The sequence below is a fragment of the Arachis hypogaea genome, chromosome 17 (assembly GCF_003086295.3).
Source record: "Arachis hypogaea cultivar Tifrunner chromosome 17, arahy.Tifrunner.gnm2.J5K5, whole genome shotgun sequence".
NCBI classification, from domain to species: Eukaryota; Viridiplantae; Streptophyta; class Magnoliopsida; order Fabales; family Fabaceae; genus Arachis; species Arachis hypogaea.
The window spans coordinates 13,740,480-13,752,249 of NC_092052.1; the positions used below are offsets into that span (position 1 = coordinate 13,740,480).

General features: G+C 35.2%; 3 protein-coding genes across 5 annotated transcripts; 1 reads left to right on the forward strand and 2 right to left on the reverse strand.

Annotated features, from left to right (window-relative positions):
- The first annotated feature begins 200 nt into the window (after positions 1–200).
- LOC112767372 (B-type cell cycle switch protein ccs52B) lies at positions 201–3,391 on the forward strand. The gene is made up of 8 exons (XM_025813235.3): positions 201–942; positions 1,365–1,487; positions 1,588–1,692; positions 1,785–1,964; positions 2,062–2,124; positions 2,400–2,594; positions 2,675–2,839; positions 3,099–3,391. Exons 1-8 carry the CDS (start codon positions 451–453, stop codon positions 3,219–3,221), a joined length of 1,446 nt encoding a protein of 481 aa, XP_025669020.1. The 5' UTR covers positions 201–450; the 3' UTR covers positions 3,222–3,391.
- LOC112767373 (uncharacterized) lies at positions 3,239–4,847 on the reverse strand. 2 transcript variants are annotated; one of them, XM_025813236.3, is made up of 5 exons: positions 4,465–4,847; positions 4,253–4,402; positions 4,076–4,177; positions 3,647–3,914; positions 3,239–3,563 (listed from the first exon to the last, which is right to left on the reverse strand). In XM_025813236.3, the coding sequence occupies exons 1-5, from the start codon at positions 4,546–4,548 to the stop codon at positions 3,439–3,441; spliced, it is 729 nt and encodes a 242-aa protein (XP_025669021.1). In that variant the 5' UTR covers positions 4,549–4,847; the 3' UTR covers positions 3,239–3,438. The 2 variants fall into 2 exon arrangements, with proteins under 2 accessions (XP_025669021.1, XP_025669022.1); XM_025813237.2 differs by having other exon boundaries at positions 4,253–4,393; positions 4,465–4,607.
- Positions 4,848–4,855: 8 nt separating this feature from the next.
- LOC112767371 (telomere repeat-binding protein 3) lies at positions 4,856–10,128 on the reverse strand. 2 transcript variants are annotated; one of them, XM_025813234.3, is made up of 9 exons: positions 9,803–10,128; positions 8,441–8,574; positions 7,512–8,346; positions 7,180–7,404; positions 7,006–7,085; positions 6,639–6,868; positions 6,127–6,444; positions 5,987–6,050; positions 4,856–5,349 (listed from the first exon to the last, which is right to left on the reverse strand). In XM_025813234.3, exons 2-9 carry the CDS (start codon positions 8,519–8,521, stop codon positions 5,119–5,121), a joined length of 2,064 nt encoding a protein of 687 aa, XP_025669019.1. In that variant the 5' UTR covers positions 8,522–8,574; positions 9,803–10,128; the 3' UTR covers positions 4,856–5,118. The 2 variants fall into 2 exon arrangements, with proteins under 2 accessions (XP_025669019.1, XP_025669018.1); XM_025813233.3 differs by having other exon boundaries at positions 8,441–8,577; positions 9,803–10,101.
- Positions 10,129–11,770: the final 1,642 nt, after the last annotated feature.

Sequence of the window (11,770 nt, forward strand, 5' to 3'; positions counted from 1 at the left end):
GGATGCACGTTTAAAATTGTTTTATATTGACGATATATTAAAATTAAATTTTTAAAATAACGAATACACAAAAATTAATATTTTATATAAAGTATCAAATTATTTACATTTTCAAAAGATCATTAAAAAAGATATTACTTAAAAATAAGATTTTTTAAAAGTTTATTCAAAACAAATCATTAACCAAGGATGAGAATATTATGCAAATGCAGATACGCTCATGCGGACCCGTTTTGGGAATTGACCGTTAGAATGACCACTTTCCTGTTTCCTCTCTCTCTCGACTCTTAATATGAAATGTGTAAACCTCACCAAAATTCGACCGTTGTAATCTTCCTCTTCACTCTTGAATCTTGATTAACCTAAAACCCTCTCTGCTTCAACAGAGAGCGAAGAAAAAGAACCAAGCCTCATTCAAGAAAAAAGCAACTAACTTAATTCCAATCAAGAATGGAGTCACCTGAGATCAAGAAACAGGGGCTGAATCTCCCGGCAGCAATGTCCGGAGCCTCGCTGCGCCTCGATACGTTCTCGCTCTCGCTCTCAGCTCGCTCCATTTCCAACCTCTCATCTTCCTCGCCATCAAGCTCCAAGTCCTCCACCTGCAGCGACAGATTCATACCCTGCAGATCTACCTCGAGGCTCCATGCATTTGGCCTCATCGATAAGCCTTCCCCTTCCAAAGAAGGAGGGAACGATGCTTATTCCAGGTTGTTGAAATCTGAGCTATTTGGTTCTGACTTTGTTTCTTCTTCTCCTTCTTCTTCTTCTCCTGCAGGTCAAAGTTCACCTACCAAGAACATTCTCCGCTTTAGGACCGACCATTCTGGAGGGCCCTCTTCCCCTTACTCGCCTTCCATTTTGGGACACGATCATGGACTCTCGAATGAGGCATCAACTCCTCCTAAGCCTCCCCGGAAAGTTCCCAAGACACCCCACAAAGTAAAAATCTTCACTTTTTCACATGTTGAATGCTAAAGTTTGTTCGTTTTCTAAAAGAGGAAAAAGAAAAAAAAAAAAAAAAGAGTTGTTTTGGGATTATGTTATGATAGTTGTTTGGTTTTTTATGGATGTCCAACAAGCTAAAATGGTTAATTTATTATTAGATTGCAATTTTTTATTTTCTTTTATGCATTTTTGGGGGGTGTTATGATCATTGTTTGGATTCGCTAAGAGGTAGAATTGTCTTCATTGTGCACATTATGGGAATTTGAGAATCAATATTTCAGGGTGACAGTGACAAATAAATAGGATTATCAATTGATCTTATGTGAATAAGAACTTGATGATTGAGCAGATTTTTTAGCCGTTGACAGTGACAACAAAACAAGATGTTTTAAGGATTAGTGTTGATTACCTTGCAGGTTCTTGATGCTCCTTCACTCCAAGATGATTTCTACTTGAATCTTGTCGATTGGTCCTCGCAGAATGTTCTTGCGGTTGGCCTCGGAACTTGTGTTTATCTTTGGAGCGCTTCAAACAGCAAGGTGTGTCAAATTAGGCGCTACAAACTTGTCAATTTCTTGGGCAAAGGGCAAAAAAAAAAGAAGGAATATAGTAAAATAAACATTTCGTTGTTATTTCCAGGTAACCAAGTTATGTGACTTGGGACCTCAGGATGGCGTCTGTTCTCTTCAATGGACTAAGGAAGGTTCCTATATATCCATTGGTACATGTCTTGGTCAAGTTCAGGTACCTTGTTAAATCAAACCATATATTAGTTATGTATTTGAAGGTTTTCAAATTGAATTTGTAAGAGGGCATTTTTAACAACATTGATATAGATTTGGGACGGAACTCGCTGTAAGAGGATCAGAACTATGGGTGGTCATCAGACAAGAACTGGCGTCCTGGCGTGGAATTCGCGTATTCTGGCTTCAGGAAGCAGGGATAGAAACATACTTCAACATGACATGAGGGTTTCAAATGATTATATAAGCCAGCTTGTTGGCCACAAATCTGAGGTGGAAGAGTTTTGGAAAATATCATCTGAACCTGCAACATTGGCTTACTTATGGTGTAGAAAGTTTGTTAAATGTCTTTTTTGTTCTTCTGTGATAGGTATGCGGGTTGAAATGGTCAAGTGATGACAGGGAACTTGCATCTGGTGGAAATGATAATCAGGTATCCCTATCTCTCATTTGTCTTTACTGATAGAATTTATGATAAATTGTATATTCAGATATTATAATGACAAAATCAATATAATATCAAACTAAATCAATATAAAATCTATCAACACTTACTTTTATGATATCCTAAAATATACTTAACATTTTACAAAAATAGAGTTGTTTAAGAAGACATTTATTTATATTTTTCTTATATCTTCACCGGTGTTTCTACCAAATAGCAATGATTTCAGTGCTAACAAATTCATGTCTTGTTTATATGTGCAGCTACTGGTATGGAATCACCACTCTCAGCAACCCATTTTGCGATTAACTGAGCACACGGCTGCAGTTAAGGCCATTGCTTGGTCACCTCACCAGAGCAACCTCCTTGCTTCCGGTGGTGGAACTGCCGACAGGTGTATTCGCTTCTGGAATACGTCAAATGGACACCAATTGAACTGTATTGACTCTGGAAGTCAGGTTTACTTCTCATCCTTAGCTCTATTATGAGGATCCATATCTCCAAGTGGATCTCATCTCACAAGCTTAATAATATGTAGGTGTGCAACCTTGCTTGGAGTAAAAATGTGAATGAGCTAGTGAGTACTCATGGGTACTCCCAGAATCAGATAATGGTATGGAAATACCCTTCATTGGCAAAGGTTGCAACTCTAACTGGCCACAGCATGAGAGTTCTATACCTAGCAATGTCACCTGATGGACAGGTACTGCATCTGTCTATTTATCAAAAGTCATGTAACAACTGAAAAACTGAATCTGTTTTCTTTTCCCACACAAGTTTCTTGTCCATCATTTCTCATCTATAAGTATATAACATGCTAACCATTGCTAGATGCACAGGGTTGAACTTTGTGCTTCATGCACTATAATGTAACAATGTTAACCTGGTGCAACTGCATTGTCTGTAATTGCTTCTCTAATTTCCATGGTTTCTAAGTTTTTTTTTTATGGATTGTGTTGCAGACAATAGTGACGGGTGCAGGGGATGAAACACTACGATTTTGGAATGTTTTCCCATCAGTAAAAGCGCCCGCCCCTGTCAAAGATTCAGGGCTTTGGTCACTGGGACGTACACAGATTCGTTGAGGAAGAGGAACTACTAATACTACCAATTATCACTGTATATTTTTATTGATGATACTTACACGAATTATGTGTTTTGATGCTTGTGATTATCTATATCTTTGTGAGGAACAATGTTTTTATAAACTACAAAGTCATCAAATCAAATAATCAAAACCATCGCATTTCAGAAAGTACTGAGCTAGAAAATAATAATTGAATCAGAACTTTAAAACAAAATCTATTTCTCTGCTTCTGGCTTTAAACCTAGACAGATCAAATAAATCTCTCTTGATGAAGGCCTTGTGGCTTTAGGTCTCAACCATGAAGATTTTCTAAACAATGGCTTAGAAATCTGGCTTATTTCTGCAATGTAAACATTTGAGAAGTTAGACAAAAATTATGCAACCAAAAATCAGCAATTTGGAACAATAAATGAACCACACCACCTTTTGCATCTTCGCTCTCCAAAAGCTTTATAAGAAGGTTCCCACCAACTTGCAACACTCCAGTTTCCGCCAAAGTGGATGGATCATCATGGCTTTGCTCACCTTCCCGATTATCATCACCGTCAGCATAAACTGACAATGCAGCTCTTCTGCCAACAGCCAAATCCAATGCTCGCATCCCTAGCTCCACTGACAGAGCTGCATCTTTAGTTGTGATTCCAGAAACCAAAGGGCACATGTCCGAAAGTATCACAGAAAACCCTTTTTGCTGAAAAGTCAACAGTATTACATTTAGGAATGGTGATTGTTGAGCAAAACCACCACCAAAAATTCGGAACCCTAATTCCATAAAATGTTTGTTCAGCATTTTGCCACAACAAAGTCGGTCCATTTTCTTTTATTTGGTAAGTTTCAAGTAAGAGAGGGTACCTGTGGAGAGAGAGCTCTAAGTTGGTGAGAGGGTAGGGTCATGACGTCAGCAGAGATGGTTTTCACCCTTGAATCACAATGAAGAGGAGGAACCTTCACCTTCTGTTCTGCACCACGAGCACTATTCAATTGACATGTTGTGTTTCTGTGGAAGAGAGAGATGGAGGTTTGGGTTACCTTGAGATCGATGCCGAGAACGGAACCGCCATGATTGGGAGGACCGAGGCTCTGGCAAGCGACTTGAAGCCAAGCACCCGGAGCACAGCCGAGGTCCAGTACGGATGAGCCAGCCTTGATGAGCTTGTGCTGCTTCTGTATCTGTACCAACTGTTAACTCAAAGTTAGTTAGTTAGTTAGTTAGAAGAAGAAGGAACAGAAGTTTCGAGAACCTTGAAGGCAGAGCGAGCAACATAGCCAAGGCGCTGAGCTTCCTTGTAGAAGAAATCGGGTGCCCCCGCCGCCCCTCCCCCCATCCCGATCCCTTTTCAAGGTTTAAGGTTCAATGAAACTTGCACATTTCCTTTTCAGACTAATGTTTTAAAAAATTTAATAAAAGAATTAATTTACACATGCATCTAATTACTTAATCACATTAATAAAAATAATTATTTTATATTATCATCTAAAAACACGAATTTATTATATCCATTAGTATATTAAAATTAAACTCTTATCTTCTAATTAGGTCCTGAACCTCTCTTTAGTTTTTACTCTTCTTAAGAAAATAAACCTACAAGAACAAGTGCAAGAATATGACAAGATAGAGAAAAAAATCAACAATAAAAGGAATCAACAGCACTTTCCTATTTCTTTGCTATGCTGTCATGTTCATTGGACAGTTCTACTTACATTCAAGAAATTGAAAGAACATAGTTAAATTCCTACCATAACAATCTTATTCCTTCAAATCATTTACAAATGCCAACACCTCAATGCAACTAAAAGGCTGGCAATGAATTTGGTGAGAGAATATTACAAGGGAATTGAATCAAAATGTACAAGTTCGTTGCATAAGTCAACAACATCAACCATTTTCTTTCTTTCTATATAATCACAAGTGGTTGGACGGCACCAACACTGAGTTCTTCAGCAGAAGCTTCTGGAGTCTTCATGGTAAGAGCCCGGTTCTTGCCATGCCCATGCTGCTTGGCTTGGTGGTGACACCAGTAAGCATGTGCAGTCAAAACCCTATTCAACAGATCCTGGGGAACTGGCTCTCCTCTCCTTTGTTGAGGCGAAATTTTTGCAGTGTGCACTAATGTTTTCCATTTATCCTGAATACATGAATAGGTCAAATCACTTGGCAATCAAACAATAACCAAAATAACAAGAATAAGATTATCTATAATAAAGATCAGTTTGTGTATTGGAGTAAAATAGAGCCAATAACTTTTGACCAATAGTTGACCAAAACACTCAACTTTTAATATTCTGTTAGCTTTTGCAGACATGAATTCAATATACTTTGCACCCTCATTCACAAATTGACAGAGAACATGCAGACATGAGTCTTTATACTTTGCAACCTTTTATGAGTGTTGGCTACATGTTGTGCTCATAAAATTAAACAAAAACCTAACTGTAACCTCATTTTTTTTTCTGTGCAAAAGAGAACCGAATTCAATGCAAATCTACTAGTCATTTTCACAATAATGCAACCTAGATGGACTTCAGCATCCAAAGAAAATGAGGCAAACTTTAAGATGTTAATCCATGTTATACAATGTTACAGTGGAGGAAGTCAGTATACACAGATTAAACATGAACTCAAAAATAGTCATAATACAAAAAATGAAACAATTACGAATTAACATAACCATAACCATATTGAATCCCAATTTTTAACATCTTTCAAGAAATAAACTGAGTAAAGTAAGTAGCTCTTATAGTTAAGGAAACTGTCTGATATACCTTAAGGTCTACATAAGTTCTATGGTCTGCATTCTCAAAAGCTCGCAACTTTACATCACGCCACCTGCATCATGAAAAAACATAGTCAGCATCCCAGAATTCCTGTCTATATATGCAGTTGAAGCTGATAAACATCAAACCTTCCAGTTCCAAGTTCCTCAACTGCCTCCACAAGTGCTTCTACTTCAGAAACAGAGAAGGGTCTCCTTGTTCGACGCTGTACAAGTTCGAGGCGCTTAGTTTTCTGACTCACAGGAACCGTAGCTAATGCTTCTGGGCTCCTAGGTGGAACAGCAACTAGCACTCTGGAATCTGGTGTTGTTATGTCAGCTATAGTGTCAGTCGGAGAAGTTGTTCGCTCGTGGTTACTTTCAACAAAGTTCTCTGTACTTATTGGCAAAGACAAATCCTGTAAGCCATGAGTTGTCCCTGAATCTTGGACAGGAGTTTCAGGGGATCTAGAAAAATCAAATTATAATATTAGTTATTTAGAAAAGGATAAATTGACTAGGGGTAAGGCTAAAGCATAAATCAGTGATGAAAAAGATATATATATATATATATATATATCTTAGGAATTTTTGGTGCTTTCCATTATTAAGTCATCATAACCGCTATGGCAAAAGAAACCATCTTATCCACTTGGGTTCACCTGATAGGCTGAGATGTTTCACATTGGGAAGGATCGCCGAGACAATCAGCTGGAGAATCTTGAATAGAATTGGGCTCCAGTGTGAAACCAAGTTTATTCAACTTTTCTTTACGGCATATACCTGTCTGCAGTAGAGTTCTGTTGTCATCTCTAACTTTTTTACCCTGAACAAGAACACCAACATGCATTCCGCTTCCAAGTAAAGTCATCACTGCCTCCATTACTGTCCTCTACAAATATTTGCAAGAAATAAAAAATACATTAACAAAAACAATGTCCTTTGGCCACTTCATTGTGTTGATGAAACTCGATGACAACAATAATAGAATTTTTTTTTTCTAATAAAAAATAGAATTGATAATCATACCTTTAATGAACCAACAGTTGCAGTTTCAGGAACATCAATATAAAGCTCTGGTATCTTGAATGACTTAATGCTGAACTTCACTGCATAATTACATGGTATACACAATCAATTCCTATAGGGTGCAAAGATCAACCAAGCAAACCAAAATTGATATGAACATCAGGCAATAAATACCATGAGAATCCTTAGACACATGCAGTTTTGAAGATGATCTATGGCTGTCTCGATCCATTCCTTTCTTAGGCAAATTAGATACACTATCACTGCTGAATCCTCCATCAGATGTTAGCACTGAACCCCGATCAAAGAATTTCCTCCTCTTGAATAGTGTGTTATGCTGTGATCTTTCAAATCTGCAACCAATCTTCCTCGTATCATACAGTGGTTTAACTCCCTCTTCTGCAAATAATGTTACTTTTAGTGAAACTGAATCAACCCAGACTCATTGACATAATATACATCAGGTAATGACATATTTGATAGCCGATAATTTGTTAAAACTTTACCAGATCTAGAATACTCATAATCCTTCAACTTTGGTGCAGCCTTCCAGTATTTATAAGCTAGCATCTTCCTCAATTTTCGGCGTGCAATGAGTTGAGGAGACCTAAAAGCCTTTGGCTTGGTGCAAACTTTTTTGCATCTTAACAGTTTTTCGTCATCATCTCTAAAACCTAACTTAATATCATTCCCATTCCTTGGAAAGGAAATGTTGGGAAACAATTTCCTACAATATGGACTATTAACATTATTTTTTGTGTCAATTAGTGCAGGAGAGTTAACACACAGTTCTAATTGATCCTTCACACTAAACTTATTATCCAAATATGATTTCTTCAAGCCTGAACCATTCGCCCCATGTTCCACCCTAAATCCATTTTTTACATTACCATCAGATGACTCTTCAGGTACTTCCGATAACCTATGAGAATGATGTCCAAACTTACTCTCCAACTTGAAAATCTCGGACTTCACATCAGTTTCATCTTTCCCCCAACAGTCGAAATTATTATTATTATTATTTGAAATGCACTCTAGCACACAATCAGTCTCAGCATGCTCAAGGCGCTTCTGACCGCTCTTTGGTGTTCCAGCCTCAGATATAAAAATACTCTCCACACTACTTCCACGATGAATCTCCTCTGCTTTTAATGGTCTAACTTTGTCCTGACTTCCCTTCTCGACAACACCTTGGCTAATGGCAGGTTGATGATTTCCTTCAGAAGCATTGCTTGACGCAGAACTTTCACCCTCAAGCAACAACTTGCCCGCCACAGATGCCAGTATTTCAAATGCATAAGCTCGGCCATCCTTAGCAGGTTTCTTAGAGGCACTCCTCCTCTGAACAATTTCAAACGAAGGGATTATATTCGAGGTCAAAACAATCTCAAAAGTAAGGAAGAAAATAAGTTGCTATACTGTAGCAATTACTTACTCTTACAGATCTAGGAAATCTAGGTACAAATGGGACCTGAAAGCCCCTGAATCCATAATCTACCTTCCTCTTCAACACCATAGCAGGAACACATATAGCTCATCAAATAACCATAAGCATCAATATGCCAGAACCTTCTGCGATAAAATTGAACAAAGAGACATCTATCAGTATGTTTTCATAAATCTTGCTAGATTTTTCATATTAGGGGAAAAATCATATTCCACTAGATCAAGAAGATAACATCAGCAAGTGGCAAATATTTCAGCAAAACCAATATCAGACAACCACTACAATTAGATACTTGCAACAATTCCGTAGCAGGAGTTGCTTATTGAAAAATCCATGCCCAAAAGGTTATTGGTTAACCAAATATATTGCTAGGCATATCAATAATGTAAGGTTCAATTCACATAAGACACATTCTATCTACATAGTTCACATGAACTCACAAGGAAAAATCACAAATACTAATATTATGTTGCTTTAGTAATTAGTATAGAGAAAGGTGGGAAAACCAGTGAAAAGTAACTAAGAAATAAGCCAGATGTCAGAGAACAAAATCTGTCATAAGATCCTTTCAGCTGTTATAGGAAATTCCAGTTTCTGCCTCAAATGAAAACATAAACAACAACTAAGATTTAAGACAAGATTTTAAACAAATCAGAGCCTTCTTGATGATTCACTAATCATGACTCTTCTTGGTAACATACATAACTTAACAACAAACAAGCAAAACTGTACATGCAAGAAGGGACTGAGAAACTGATCCATATATATCAACAAACGGAGAAACCAGAAATTGATCGCAGGGAAGCACAACAATATCAAATTCAAACAAATCAGATCTCATAAATAAAAAATTGCATCCGGAAAAAAATCAAACACGTTTCAAATGGATGAAGAACCATATTAAAAGTCAACACAAGAAGGACTACGAAATTTATTAGACCTCTAATTGTGCGAGATGAATACCAAACAACCCAATTCTGCAGAATTTTCAGACAAATTCAACCTTGGACACTCCAAAATTCAACAAAATTAAAAGTGCCCATAAACCAAAAATCAAACTTCAGAAAAATCCCAGTTCCATCATAGTACAACTTCCATAATCAGATCTCAAACTCCCACTCCGAATTCCAAGACCAAATTTTTCAAAACCCAAAACAATTAAAAAGAAAAAATGAAAACAACAAAATTTCGTAGAAGTTGTCATAAGTTGTCGTGATCCCCGCATCTCCAAAATTCAATGAGAATTATACAAAAATCAGGCCCAAAAAAAAAACCGCTCTCCACAGGAACCCCAAGATCAAAGATGATGAGAAGAAGAAACAGTACCCAGAATTCAGAAACAGAACTCACCTCTTCAATCACGAATTTGCAATCAAGTAACGAAATTTGCAAGGAAAACCATAATTCTACAGCGAAAATGCACCAACTTTGGATGAATAATAAGAAAATTCAAAACCCGGGAACTACCCCACAAATGAAAAATTGAAAACAGAGATCTAAAAGGGAATTTGAAATCTAGAATCACCAAAAAGCTCTACTTTTTTTCGCTCTGTTTTTTTCTCTCTCCCCCACCTTCAAGTTTTCGTTTTGAAATTTTTAATTTTTCTTTGTTGAGAGTGAATAGAGAGATTTAAGCCTTAAACCCTTTAATTATACCGTCATCAATTCATCATCTTTCTGGATTTTGGCCACACAACCGGATCAGCAGGTAAAAGTGCATCCAACGTTACCGGCAATAGAAGGTCAACCTCTCCAAAACCCCCACTCCCAAATCCCAACCTCTACCTGTGTTTCTTATTTGGATAAAGGAGGAACTGCCACGTGGACCCTTCACTCTGTTGTAGTACAGAAACCTTTTGAGAGAGAAGAGAGTTGGACAAATGTTAGAACAGGGACATGTGTCCTCCATAAACGTTGCTTTTTCTTCTTGTTTTACTCTTAGGTGGTCCACTTTTTTTCTCCATTTTTTTTTATTTTATTTTTTTAGCTTTATTTTTATTTGGTTTATGATTTGTGGTGATGGTTTTTGGGGGAATGGAAGGGGATAAAGTTTATTCCTCTAGCATTTTTCAATTATTCGTATATGTGTTTATCATAAAGATATAATTATTATATATTATTTTATTAATTTAAATTTTTAGGATAAATAATTTTGTAAAATAATATTATAGCTTTTATAATTATAAAATTTAAAATTCGAAAAAAAAAAGAAATTAATAAGATAAATAAAAAAAGAAAAAATATATATATAAATGCAGATTTTTAAACTAATATTTAATACTTATAAAATTGTATCTGATTATAAAATGTTTTCTGGCTCATCATAAATAATGACAGAGTATAGTTGTTTTTTATTTTAATCAAATGGCATATAAATTTACCCCGAAAATTTTATTGGACTTTGAAATTAAGATGATATAACTTTTTAAGATTGATTCTTTATATTCATCAAACTGAAACTTAAGCTATTTTTTAATAAGGAGAACCCGATATCTACCTTTCTAATAAACTGTGTTGGTAAAAATTGAATTTTCAAATTATACAATAAAATAAAATACTTTTTCGCCTATGAATACAAAGAGATCTAAAGTCTCATAGTTTATTAAGTTTATAAAAGAAACTTCTATACATGCTAAGCTAGTGAGACCAATTTATATTTTTTATATATGTTTATACAATTAGTTAGAATAATTAAACTAATACAGATATTGACTTTAATTTTAAATTTATAATGATTAAGGTCAAGTTTTGAAATAAAGAAATAAATATTCTCACTCTTATTTTGATAATGATATTTTCATAAATTTGTCCAAATACATCATATAAAATTAATATAATTATTTTTCAAAACTTAAAATAAGAAGTTAATTATCTTTCAAAACTTAAAAATAATATAAATTTATACAAATACATAATTATTTTTTATAAAATACCTGAAAAACTTAAAATAAAAAATTACAAAGTAATAAATAAGAAGCTAATTATCAGTATATAATTATCATTGTATTTATAAATTTTATCATATATAAATTTTATCATTTAAAAATAATTAAATTTTCATTTTTTATTTTATCAATTTTTCACTTTAAAAATATTGATGCAAAGTATTTTGATAGGATGTGGGAAAGACTGAAGAAGAGGCTTGGAAGCCACTAGCCAGATGAAACTAGTGGCTTAAAGTAGCTACGAGTTATCCATCCCGAAATAATAATAATAATAATAATAATAATAATAATAATAATATGTAATGTTTTAAAAACAAATTTTTTTTAAAAAAATTAGAATTTAATTTTAATATATTTATAGTATAAATTTTTT

Bases quoted from the DNA above. Each gene is read 5' to 3' on its own strand.
- LOC112767372 (XM_025813235.3), top strand. From the start codon at position 451: ATGGAGTCACCTGAGATCAAGAAACAGGGGCTGAATCTCCCGGCAGCA. The intron at 1,693-1,784 runs GTACCTTGTTAA...ACATTGATATAG, and splicing joins CATGTCTTGGTCAAGTTCAG to ATTTGGGACGGAACTCGCTG. The intron at 1,965-2,061 runs GTGGAAGAGTTT...CTTCTGTGATAG, and splicing joins TTGTTGGCCACAAATCTGAG to GTATGCGGGTTGAAATGGTC.
- LOC112767371 (XM_025813234.3), bottom strand. From the start codon at position 8,521: ATGGTGTTGAAGAGGAAGGTAGATTATGGATTCAGGGGCTTTCAGGTC. The intron at 6,869-7,005 runs GTATGATTATCA...AAATATTTGTAG, and splicing joins CAACTGTTGGTTCATTAAAG to AGGACAGTAATGGAGGCAGT. The intron at 6,051-6,126 runs GTTTGATGTTTA...TTCATGATGCAG, and splicing joins GAGGAACTTGGAACTGGAAG to GTGGCGTGATGTAAAGTTGC.
- LOC112767373 (XM_025813236.3), bottom strand. From the start codon at position 4,548: ATGGGGGGAGGGGCGGCGGGGGCACCCGATTTCTTCTACAAGGAAGCT. The intron at 3,915-4,075 runs GTACCCTCTCTT...TTGACTTTTCAG, and splicing joins TTAGAGCTCTCTCTCCACAG to CAAAAAGGGTTTTCTGTGAT. The intron at 3,564-3,646 runs GTGGTGTGGTTC...TTTACATTGCAG, and splicing joins GGAGAGCGAAGATGCAAAAG to AAATAAGCCAGATTTCTAAG.